The sequence below is a fragment of the Mugil cephalus genome, chromosome 8 (assembly GCF_022458985.1).
Source record: "Mugil cephalus isolate CIBA_MC_2020 chromosome 8, CIBA_Mcephalus_1.1, whole genome shotgun sequence".
NCBI lineage: Eukaryota > Metazoa > Chordata > Actinopteri > Mugiliformes > Mugilidae > Mugil > Mugil cephalus.
In genome coordinates, this window is record NC_061777.1 from 25,528,880 (window position 1) to 25,541,029 (window position 12,150).

The window sequence follows — 12,150 nt, forward strand, 5'->3', positions numbered from 1 at the left end:
CACAGTAATGTAGTGGTTAGCATTCATGCTAAGAAGCTTCTGGGTATGTACCCACCAGTTGGCCCTGGCCCTTGTTTTCCGGGTACTCACATTCCAAAGACATGCTTGTTAGGTTAATTGTTGATTCTAAGGTTTGGCCGTATGCGTGCATGCGCATAATTGGTTGTTTGGAGGACAAGCGCAGTGAAGGAAAAAAGAAAGTGTCAGTAGGCATGTGGGGCTGAAATCCTGCTAGGAAACCTGGAGTTGCGCAATTTTCCCTCCATTTGCTCGCAGATCCCAGCTGCCAACTCATGGATGCACTGCACACACGCTCCAGAGAGAAGGATATGTTGCCACAAAATTAGATTTGGACACACTGGCAGACACGTATACAAACACACACACATATACCCAGGAAGGCAGGCAGACAGCTACTGCAATGCAGGATAGAGCTTCCCCCTCCGTTGTGTGGGAGACACACCAATCGGTGAACAGTGGGGGTGGACTGGAGATCCCTTGCGCCTTTATTCCAGTAGTTTGTCTTCCCCCCTCTCTCTCTCTCCCTCACTCGCTCTACCTCTCTCTCTGTCTCTGTCTCTGTCTCCCTGCATTTTCCTTCCCTTCTCCTGCATATCTCAGTTCTTTTGATTTGGCATGACAAGACCACCCTGTTTTACCAAAGATAATGTTATAAGCTTTAACAAATGAGTAATAATGAGTAAAATAAGTCACAGAAAACACAAACAAATGTGTTATTTATAATAGCACGACCATGATAATGTATTATTAAAGCATACTGCAAATCTTTCTTGCTTTTGTCAGATCATATGAAGACAGGTTGTAGCTTGTGGTCCCTGCATGAAATCACAAGTTCTAGTCTCCCACATTGTGAGGACAGCGCCTCGCCTGCTGTATACCCGTCAGCAGTGAAATGCTCCAGGGTCAGAGTTGGCTTGTCCGATTTAATAAACATTTCTTGTCTCTTTTGTGTGTTCTGTGTGTGGTTTCTACAGGGAGTTTGCAAAGGAGAGGGAGCGTGTGGAGAAAAGGCAGGAATTCCTGAAGCTCCGCAGACAACAGCAAATAGAGAGAGAGTTAACTGGGTACCTGGAGTGGATCTGCAAAGCAGGTCAGACCCACACAGAAGTAACCATTGTCGTTGGCCACCATATCAGTACGATTTACGCAAAAACAGAAAAATTTATTCTAAGTAATGACTTTCATTGAATTTAACCCATCCAATCATTCACACAGCAGTGTGAAACACTTGGACTAGTGGGTTGCCACCCATGCACCACCCAGGGAGCCATTTCCTTGCTCAAAGCATCTCAGTCATGGACACAATGGGATGCAGATACCACAAATATCACCAAATCATTACTGCTTTTCATTCAGGTGTGTTGTTTGTGTTGCAGAGGAGGTGATGCTGGCTGAAGAAGACAAGGATGCAGAAGAAAAATCCCTAGATGGAGCGTGGTACAAAAGGAAACACACTAACTCTGGTGAGGTCTGCCATATTCCAAATCTGTTGTGAAGACAGAAAAATAACATTTTACTTCTTGATTTTACCGCAGATTCTAGCTGTCAAGGTACTCTATACTCTTTTGAGCAAAGGACCAGCCCTGTCTCCTGTCACATACTTCCTCTAGTACGCCTCCATGTAGTAGACCGTGTACCTGCTTGCACTGTGTGTAAATGTTGACAGCGTAGCTTTGTTTCAAATCGAACACGGCAAGTTTTGCACTCACCAGAAAGAGACAGTGGCAACATTTGACAGGCTGGTCTACCGAGCTAAATGTAGCTGTCCGTGCATGGGCGCCTACAACTGCTATGTTGAAATACTCTTTAAAATACTCTGAAAAGGCCCCAAGCCCAAGAGTCAGGAGGCACAAAAACAGGAATTTAATTAACAGAAGTTTACACAGGCTAGAGCAGAGTCCCAAAAAGAAACAAAGGAGTCTACAGAAACTGACTGGCCAATACTGGAGCTTTGGCTGCACCTGTAGCAAAGAGAAAAAGGCAGGCACATTAGGAACTGCACTTCCAAAGTTGACAGTAGTAGATGGCTGGGTCTTAGGTAGCTACTGCAGAGGTGAACTGAAGAACTGGCCAAGAGTTGGAGAGTTGAAAGTTCTCAAATATAGTTCCAGGCTTGATGTAACAGCTGTAAGTATAGTTTATATTTCTGCATAGTCTATATCCCTACATCGTTTATATATTTATTTTATTGTATTTTTTTTCACATACAGCTACATTTTAAACTGCCTTATCTTATATTTTGTATGATATTTATCTATTTTATATTCTGCTTATAAGATTTTATATTGTCAGTTCATTGTGCAGGGAAACATGTTTGCATACTGTGCATGTGGCAATAAACAGTTTGAACTTGAATCTTGAACTGGATGATGAGAAGATGGTGAGTTAGCAGCCCAGCACCCAGCGTAGTGACCAGCAGCAGCAGCTCTGATCAGAGCACCTGAGGCAGAAAGAACACTCAAACTGACGGAGGAAGGAAGAGTCACTATTATCATTATTACTTAAATCTGGTTTGGTTTATATTCACACAGATAAACCATGACATTCATATTTACAGGCAGGATACTCAATAAATCACTTTCTAACGGGCATGACTGCAGCTTCCATGTGTTCGTCTGGATACGCGTCTGAAAAAGTCTCTCCAGCTCCCCTCTCCATGTAGCTATACAGTAGATAATGGATGGATGAACAGGCTTACTGGAGTTCAGGGACCTTCCTTGCCACTCTAAATCTGCTCTCTTTTGTCACTTTGATACTTAATCCTTACTCAAGAGGAAAACCCCAAATTTGGGATTCGGCAGCAGGAAAGATCTTAACAACGTTTATAATACTTAATGTCTGACACACACACACACAGTGTTGACACTGAGGGACAATATGTTAGACTGCAGCTTATACGGCTATGCTTTTACATTATTGGGAAATTCTCCAACTCTGAAAGGCCCAACTGCTTAGCGAATAATCCAACAAGGAAGAATTCGTTAAATATAAGTGGATAATGCGGTAAATACACCAGAAATGGTGGAGTTGAAACTGTGAATAGGGGGACTGACGCTGGCCTGAGCAGAAAAAAAGTGACTTTATTAAAATTACCTGTTTAAATTAAGGAATTCTCTTTTCCGTGTTGTATTTGCAGTTCTGAAAAGGACCAAGAAGAGTAAGAATGACCTCATCAATGCCGAGGAGGGCGAGGACCACTTCACTGACATTTCATCTGTTGGTGAGGACGATGTCCGCAACACGCTTTCTGCCATGTTACTGCTCGTCACCACACACTCCTGGTTCTGTATGTTGAAACTAATGCACAGACTGCTTGCCCACACTGCACAGAGCTCTGCTGACGATGGTGCTCAGTGGTATTAAGTTGCCTCTAATAGTGTTATGCCATTTTGTTGAGTTCAACTAGCTAAGCACCTAGAGCTAAAGAGGCAACCTGATATGGACAGATGTAGACGTTGGTCACTGCGCAGAACATTCTTTTTATTTATTTGTATTTCTGTTACATGGATAGTAGATGGGTCAGAAGTTGGTTGGATGGATGGATGGATGGATGGATGGATGGATGGATGGATGGATGGATGGATGGATGGAAATATAGGTTGATACTGTAGATAGATGATAGATACTATTGATAGATAGATACTGTAGATAAATAGAGTGGAACAGTTTCATTCTTTGGATGATGCAGTGTGAGTCAGATTGAAATAGAGCAGGAAATGATTAGCCCACTGGTCTTCCTGTGCTAGTAATGAAATTCTAATAGAACCATTTTTCTCCTTCCCTTTGTGTCCAGTCCCACTTGACATTTTGGGCTTAATTTAACTTACAGAGGATTTAATATAGTACAGGCTAAATGGGAGTGAGGAGGGGAGTGGCAAAGACCATGGTGTTCTGATCTAAAAGAGCCAAGGGGTTCACTTCAGTTACATCACACTTAAAGCACGTCAGAATATGAAAAAGCTTCTGCTGGGAATATAGAAGTTAATTATATCCTCTTAGGTCTATTTGTCCTTGTGGTTCTTCCTACCACATTAAGTCCAAGTCATTGAGACTCACCACTATAAAATACAGACTGCACTGTATTGCAGTATAGCATGTTGAATGATGGGGGAATGATTCCAGATTGACTGTTCAGCTTAGCAAACTAATGCATGGGTACAAAGACCAAAGTGATGGCAGTAAGCACTCCCAGAAGGCTCTTGACACTTTTCTTCTTATCTCATCCGAACATTAAAATTTGTGCTGTGGTCAAATGCAACAGGAAATGAGAGGTGACATCACAGCTGGGCCTGGTTGCTACTACTTAGTAGGTGTCGGTTTGGTTGGACTTGGTAACTTTATCGCTGTTTTGTGTGTTTTTTTCCAACTGCCCCCCCAGGGTCACCGTTTGCTCGGGCCAGCGTGAAGAGCAAGAACGAGAGCTCATCTTACTTCAGGAGGAAAGAGAAGAGGATTCGCTTCACCATCCGCCGTCTGGTCAAGTCCCAGAGCTTCTATTGGACTGTGTTGTGTCTGGTTGGACTCAACACTCTGTGTGTGGCTATAGTACACTATGACCAGCCTGAGTGGCTCACCTACGCACTGTGTGAGTAGCAGCAGCTGGACACATAGCGAATAACCAATTTGTGTGTCTAGCCTGACAATGTTATTATACTGGAACATTTATACCAGTATCCAGTGTCACCCTCGGCCTTCAACCTGGCATATTTCCCATCAATAGGGCTGTTGTGGCTCTAGGGGTCATACTATCTTTCCATCCCAGAGATTTGATTAAATGAGTTTCATATAAAAATCTGAATTGCTCTTTAAAGTGCAGCTATTTAATGTTTGGAGTAGGGCCAAAACAACACACCCTTCATTATCGTAAAATCCAGTTTTACTGCTACAGCCTCACTGGCTTACCAGTGGTTTATGATGGCTAATGTTAGCAAACATTAAAGGTTGTTGTGTAATAAGATTCCTGAGTGAATGTGCTCATTTTTTTTCATCTGATGCCATGTTTCATTATATTATCAGTCAATATGGATCATCAGTCAGTTATGACGGTACTAGTGACTGTTTAGCAAAGGCTGACATAAAAATAGCAAAGGTGCAGCAGTAAATTAAAAATAAAACCTCATCGCCATCATTAAATATCAATGCAAATGCTGCCAATATTCAATATGACACTACTGAATATTTTCTCAAACACTAGTCTCCTTCTGTGTCACGGCTGATGAACCAGTGGCTCTATCAAACTATAAAAGTCAGCAGGGCATTAACCAAGAATTGATCTGTGTGTTTTTTAAATCTCCACGGACAGACCTGGCCGAGTTTGTATTCCTGGGGCTGTTCCTGGCAGAGATGTCCATGAAAATGTATGGCCTTGGACCCCAGAACTACTTCCACTCCTCATTCAACTGTTTTGACTTTGGGGTTAGTAATCCTGTTCAGTTAGGAGTTCAATCAGCCTGTAGTAGTATATTCAGGTCTGCTGCCTAGATAGACCCTGTGTTGGCCTGCTACATTTATCAGACTTTTGTTTGCAGGTGATCATTGGCAGTATTTTTGAGGTGATCTGGGCTGCCATTAAGCCCGGCGCTTCATTTGGGATTAGTGTGCTGCGAGCACTAAGGCTGCTGAGGATCTTCAAAGTCACTAAGTGAGTTGTTATTGTGTCTGTATGTGCTGGAAACACTGCACCCTTCAAATGCATATATTCAACATATATATATACTGTATACCATAGATGCATAAAGTATGTCTGCGTAGGTACTGGAACTCTCTGAGAAACCTGGTGGTATCCCTGCTCAACTCCATGAAGTCTATCATCAGCCTGCTGTTCCTGCTCTTCCTCTTCATCGTGGTCTTCGCTCTGCTGGGCATGCAGCTATTTGGTGGCCAGTGAGTGGTTTGTTTTTGCTTCTGCTGTTTGTTAGCCAGGAAGCCAGCCCGACTTCACTCATCCACAAAATATCTGTAGAGGAAAGTTGGTCTGAAGTCGCCTGTTGGGAGCTGATGGTGCTTCGACAAGGTTCATGTGGGCCATTCAAATCATATGGGTGGGTGGATGTTATGTGATGGCCAGTGAAGTAATGGCAGCGTAGGTATACACGCCATCTGAGTGCTGTGGAGTTCGGTTTGTTTACAATGAAAGAGCTCTGGTTTTCCTGTTTGCCATGTCACAGGATGAGGTGTGGCTGGTTAGACTAATAGAGCCAGACAACAGCGCTGCCACTGAAAGACCAGAGGAGGACATAGTACTCACAGGGTTAGGTGTAGTGACATCTGGGGTTTACACAGCTAAACGACAAAACTATAATATAAATCTATAAAAAAGAAATCAGCAACAAAATAATTATAGTTTCACCTCTGCTGTTTATGAGGGACTCTTACACTGAAGATCAGCTTCAAAATGAGTCTAGAAAACTGAGTTACCTCATGCCCTCTCTAATGTGAACTGGGACCTTTTGTTAGGTACTCTGAACCTCAGAAAATAGTTAACCTATAAAGCGCAATTCAGAACTGCCGGTTGAAATTGGTCTATTTTCTGCCCATAGTAGTAGCAGTGATTGCGGCTGTCTTTAGTGGCTGCTGTCTGATTGATTGGTGCTGAAATATTTAAGTTCATGTTTAAGGGAAATGCACTCATCATATAAAGTATGTTTTATTTCTTAAAGGAAAGCTCCTCAGTCAAACTTATTCTTAAATGTACCCACTAGAGGCGTGACAATTGAGGATTTCTTATAACCAAAAGCCTTGGTCCTAAATTCTGGTTCAAACACAGACATTGTGTAGTTGTCTTTTAATGACATCCAGATTTGATATTAAGAAGTCACGGGACAAACTCTGCAGCAGCAACCTTCTGCATGTCTTACATTGGAGAAGATTTAATTGGGTCTCAGTAGACAGATAGAGATACAAAATGTCAGCATTAGCACATCTTATCCGTTTGAGAAGAATAAGCAGTCAGGGAACAGGCATAAGGTCACACAGTCTCGGCACTCAAATGTAACAGCACATATATTGCATGAATTATGTGCAACAGCCTAATTGAAATGACAAAAAGCTTCTCTATCCAGCAGGATGGAGGTGTAAGGGTGACTGTGCTGTGACTTTGGACCATGATTACATCCAAACACTCTTTTCTCCCCGCAGGTTTAATTTTGAAGATGAAACGCCGACCACTAACTTTGACACATTCCCAGCAGCCATTCTCACTGTCTTCCAGGTAAAGGTCAACTCCATCATGCTTGCCTTCCTCTTATGCTTGCCCCACTGAGCTGGCATCAGAAACCTAAAGCCTGTGTCTCCTCTGCAGATCCTCACCGGGGAGGATTGGAACGCAGTCATGTACCACGGCATCGAATCACAAGGCGGCGTGCACGGGGGAATGTTCTCCTCTATTTATTTCATCGTTCTCACTCTCTTTGGAAACTGTATCCTGCCTCGCTGATCCAGATCTTGCCGATCCGGCGTCAATGCTGCCAGCTGGCCTTCAACAGCTGCAACTGGAAATATTGATTCTGTGTTCTTCAATCTTTAGATTTTTATTTTCCTGACACCACCAACAACCAGACACACTCCTCAACGTGTTCCTGGCCATTGCTGTTGATAACCTTGCAAATGCCCAGGAGCTTACTAAGGTACAGTATTTCTTTATAGCTCAAGATGTCCCTGCTTTATAACAGTTTACAAAAGGAGATGGAGGCAGTAGCACTGGTTTACCCACACCATCCATCAAGTCAAATCCCACGTGGCCTTTTACTCCTTTACTTCCTTATAAGACAGAGAATGCTGGCAGGGCAAGAAGGTGTCTTGGTTTACTAGTTTCATAACACTACAATGAACTGGAAGCTGAGAAACTTGAGTAAGGTACTTCTTCATCTCTTTCTTTTTAAGGGTATTAGCCCATTCCCATTTTAATTTGACAGCCTGTACATTGTTTGAATGTACAATTCAACAATGGAAACTATTTTAAGATCAGGCAATAACACTAGTTTCTCACTTACCATAATAAGAATGTGTTTATTGTCATCTAAAGGTGCACACTTTGAATCCTTGTGTGCTGCACACTACTCACTGTAAGGAAAAACTAAATGCTTCCAGGTGTGTAGAGCTTTTGCATGTTAAAGGTTACATTCACACCAATCAATCAGCCAATATTCCACATAAATAGTTTGATCGGTTCCATCTATAGTGGTCAATCCGATTAGGCCATACCTAAAATGGATTCAGTCCCCAGATATCTGGTCAGTTTTATCATGGCCTGGACAGACATTTTTTATATTATTTTTTAAAAAAATGTATATGTATATATATATATTTTTTTTACAAAGGATGTGAGGGCTTGTGCTGCTTTTATGAGTTTTCAATCCACTATACAGGATCGGCATTCCTGCATAATTGATGGGATAAAAGTAGGCTACAAAAAATGCTGATTGGAGCACCTCGATTCTATTTGTACTCATTAATCCCATAACAGGCATGTAGAGTTTTGTGCAGCTGCAAAACAGTGCTTCATAAAAAGGAAAAAAAAAAAAAAAAAAAAGGTTGCTGATAGTGTCCTGTTACACAGTAGCTCACAATTATTCAACATTTCTAGTAACTTGGAAGTCCTAAGTCAACATTGTTCAAAAGTCAAGTTAAGTCAAGATAAGGCCTCTAAAGTGTTTAGTGAATTAGATGCTCTTCTATACTACAACACTCTCAATTTATTTCTTTCATGACTTAAATGACTACCAGAAAAGCTGCCTACTGACCTGCCGGATGGCTTTTAATGTGAAGAATCTGTGCAGGAAAAGTTGACAGTAGCTGCAACAGCGATCCAAATCAGGAAAGTGGAAATAAATAATGAATGAAAAAAGAATTTTTGTCAGTGAAGAGAAACAGAGAGCAGCAGAGTGGTGCATGTGACGACTCTTACAGTATTAATGACACTGTGGAATTTATGATAACAAGGAGATGGCTATGATTAGATATAGAAATAAAGACTTCTTGATTGTGGTTCCATGCAACTTTGATTAACAAAAGATTTGACAGCTTACTAGAGGATGTATGTTGGTCATATTCACCAGAGGATCACCAGCAGATTAAATGTCTAGTTCCTCACATCTGCTGTGTTGATGATGTTGTAATGCCCGTGAAAAAGAAGCCACTCAATTCCTCAGACAAATTCATTATAATGCTGCATAACAGTCACAACCTTCAGAGGATCTGCTGTACGTTTTTGCACGTACTGTTCAGGATGAAGAGGAGCAAGAGGAAGCCATCAATAAGAAGCTCGCTCTCCAGAAGGCCAAGGAGGTAAAGGAGGTCAGCCCCATGTCGGCCGCTAACATTTCCATCACAGCGTAAGTTGGCTTCCTTTTAAAGTTTGTCCTGGCTTTCTACAATCACAGATAACACACTGGGTGCCTTTATTGTGCAGCTAACCCAATCCGCACATTAGGACAAGGTCACCAGTGTGTTGGGGGATGGTTTTAATATGCAATTCCCTCCAGCCTGCAGCATTACTAAATGGCTGGTTCAGCTCTTTGCATGAAGTACTAGCTCTTCTAAGAAATAAAATTTGTACAATAAATACAGATTAAGGCAATGGATCAGGGCATTACATTCTACTTATTGCCTAATTATATACAATGTGAGCAATCCTACATAGAAACTAATATACTTATTAGCAACAAAGCTAAAATAAAGGCAAACTGGACTTCTAACTGGTCAATGGAGTTTAGTCTTCAACAAGTTTGAAGTTTGTTTAGATTAACCAGGTTGGTGACATCTTTTTCCACCATTAGAGGTAATGAACAACACATTAATGGTCAGAAACTCTATATTCTCCAGATGTCAATAGGGAAGAAACCTATGGAGATGGATGTGAAGTTTTAATTGTAACAGGCTCATCCATCTCCATGGTCCAGAGAAGGGTTTTCTAATTTTCCATAGATGATTTACTTTACTTAGGAGGGTGGAATGAAGGACCAAAATGCAAGACAAAGTCAGGAAAAGAGGTAAAAACAACAAAGTCAATTCAATGAAGACATACAAAAATAAAGAACGAAAGATGCTCAAATTATAACCAGGAAAGAACAACAACAACCAAAACACAAATCCAACAAAAGATGTATTACAACCATAAAACAGGATAATCCGAAAGTGAAGCTAACATCAAGGCACACAGGAAGACTGGGCTATAAATACACAAGGGCTGATGGAAAAACAAGAAACAGGAGGGGTGCTCAAAAGACAAGGCAAGTGACAGCAATACAAAGGGATAACAAAGAGGTAAAACTGACAGTTACAGGATAAAGGATTATTATCAAAATAAAACTGGTAACTCAAGGAAAGCGTAACAGATGGGACACAGGGGCCGAGACCTTTTCATTATAATATGAAATCACACTGAAATTATCCACAACACACCAAAAAAAACCAACAACAACAACAAAAAAACATTTTTCATTATCCAAAAACTTTCGTGAGCTGGCTCTCCTATGTTGAGCTAGGGGTGGGCGATATGATGATATTAAATCGTGAACGATTGCAACGTGAAGACGATCTGTCAAACTGCAAAGATCGTGGGATCGTCGACGGCACCTTCTATAAACTGCAGTTCTATGCCGATGCGCCGTCGCACCAGACGTATTATATTACGTCGTCAACCTGCCCGACCAATCATAGCAAATTACGGGCAGTGACGCGCTTTCTTGTTTATGTGTGTAGCGGTAGCCGCAGGGAGAGCCATGGTTGAAAGCCAAACGGAGTTGGTCACAAAAAAACATTCCACTTCCATCATATGGAATTGGTTTGGATTTTCCTCAACTAATGATGCGCAGGTAAATGTTTTGTGCAAAATTTGCACAGAACATGTTAGAACGTCGGGTGGCAACACGACGAACCTGTTCAATCATTTGAAGAGGAAGCATCCCAAACAATACAATGAGAGCCAAACAGCGAGGGCCCCGGCGGCACCGGCACCGCAGACGGAGGCAGCAGCTAGTGTAAGGCCAAAACAGTCAACATCAACACAGGTATTTAACAAAGGAACTCTGTATGACAAGTCAAACAAGCGATGGAAAAATGTATCAGAAGCAGTTACCTTTTATCTTGCAAAAGATATGTTACCCTTTAAGCCGGTAGAAAACGAGGGGTTCAAACGCCTGCTTGAAGTAGTTGACCCGCAGTTCGAGCTGCCTTGCCGAGAATACTTCTCCAACACTGCCACGCCACGTCTCTACTCTGAATGCCGAGAAAATATTGTCTGTTTTTCATTTTTCAATTTAAGATCGTGATAAAATCGAAATCGTGATTTTATTTTTTAAAAAATCGTGATATATTTTTGCCATATCGCCCGCCCCTATGTTGAGCCATGCGTCTCATTCATTACTGCGCTAAACTGCACACACTACAAACGAGAACAGCTACCCTTGTTTCAGCTTTGTGTTCTACGTTCATAGACAGACTAAATACTAACACTGAAGTAATCAGGTACTGAACTTTCTCCAGTCAACAAATTTCTAACCTGTTGTGTAAATGAGAAACTTGTTATGGGACAGATCAGATCTGACTGGAGAAAGCTGACATCCGCCTAATTTCTCCTCAAGAACACTAATCAGGTGACGTAAGTGCTGGTGCATGCAGTGATTGATATTTTCAGACATGGTCCATGTTTGGTTTAGCTCCTATACACTCTTCACAGAAGTATAATTCCCTCAGAGTCAGTGACACAGTGACAGCACTATTGTTCACAGGGCACCTACATATCCTTGTAACATACAGTGCTGCTCTGGGGGCATACATAACATCCCTGATGGAGGTGATCAGTGATAGAAGCAGCTAATGGGTTTCAACCCAGAAAAGCTGCTCAAAAAACACCAAAGCACATACTGCCCTAAATATAAGATGAGATTTTCTTCAGTACTTTAACAGCGCAGATTGCCTGCTCTAGTGTAGCAGCATCAGTTGAAGCACAGTAATCATCCAGAAACAAACCACAGCAGCCTACCACCACTATTACTCACATCTAGCTCCAAGGCTATTTGAGCTGCCTCTTTCTAAGAGTAGACAATTGTGTGAAACAGCTGCACCAATCACTGCTTGTTACGTGAGCGCAGTCTAAGAATAAGTCTAAGAGTTCACCTTTAATCTTGA

The 12,150-nt window shown here is 41.7% G+C and overlaps 1 protein-coding gene across 19 annotated transcripts in view; it reads left to right on the top strand.

The window, feature by feature from the left end:
- cacna1ba (calcium channel, voltage-dependent, N type, alpha 1B subunit, a) overlaps nucleotides 1-12,150 on the top strand; it is a 114,053-nt gene that overhangs the window by 46,811 nt on the left and 55,092 nt on the right. For 12 of the 19 annotated variants that reach the window (XM_047592015.1, XM_047592016.1, XM_047592018.1 and 9 more), the window contains exons 8-18: nucleotides 996-1,111; nucleotides 1,398-1,484; nucleotides 3,158-3,241; nucleotides 4,391-4,606; nucleotides 5,324-5,436; nucleotides 5,550-5,662; nucleotides 5,773-5,904; nucleotides 7,159-7,231; nucleotides 7,322-7,439; nucleotides 7,579-7,646; nucleotides 9,247-9,353. In XM_047592015.1, the coding sequence (XP_047447971.1) occupies nucleotides 996-1,111; nucleotides 1,398-1,484; nucleotides 3,158-3,241; nucleotides 4,391-4,606; nucleotides 5,324-5,436; nucleotides 5,550-5,662; nucleotides 5,773-5,904; nucleotides 7,159-7,231; nucleotides 7,322-7,439; nucleotides 7,579-7,646; nucleotides 9,247-9,353 (1,227 nt within the window). The remainder of the gene's footprint in view (nucleotides 1-995; nucleotides 1,112-1,397; nucleotides 1,485-3,157; nucleotides 3,242-4,390; nucleotides 4,607-5,323; nucleotides 5,437-5,549; nucleotides 5,663-5,772; nucleotides 5,905-7,158; nucleotides 7,232-7,321; nucleotides 7,440-7,578; nucleotides 7,647-9,246; nucleotides 9,354-12,150) is intronic. The other 7 variants (XM_047592028.1, XM_047592017.1, XM_047592034.1 and 4 more) reach the window with 1 other exon arrangement.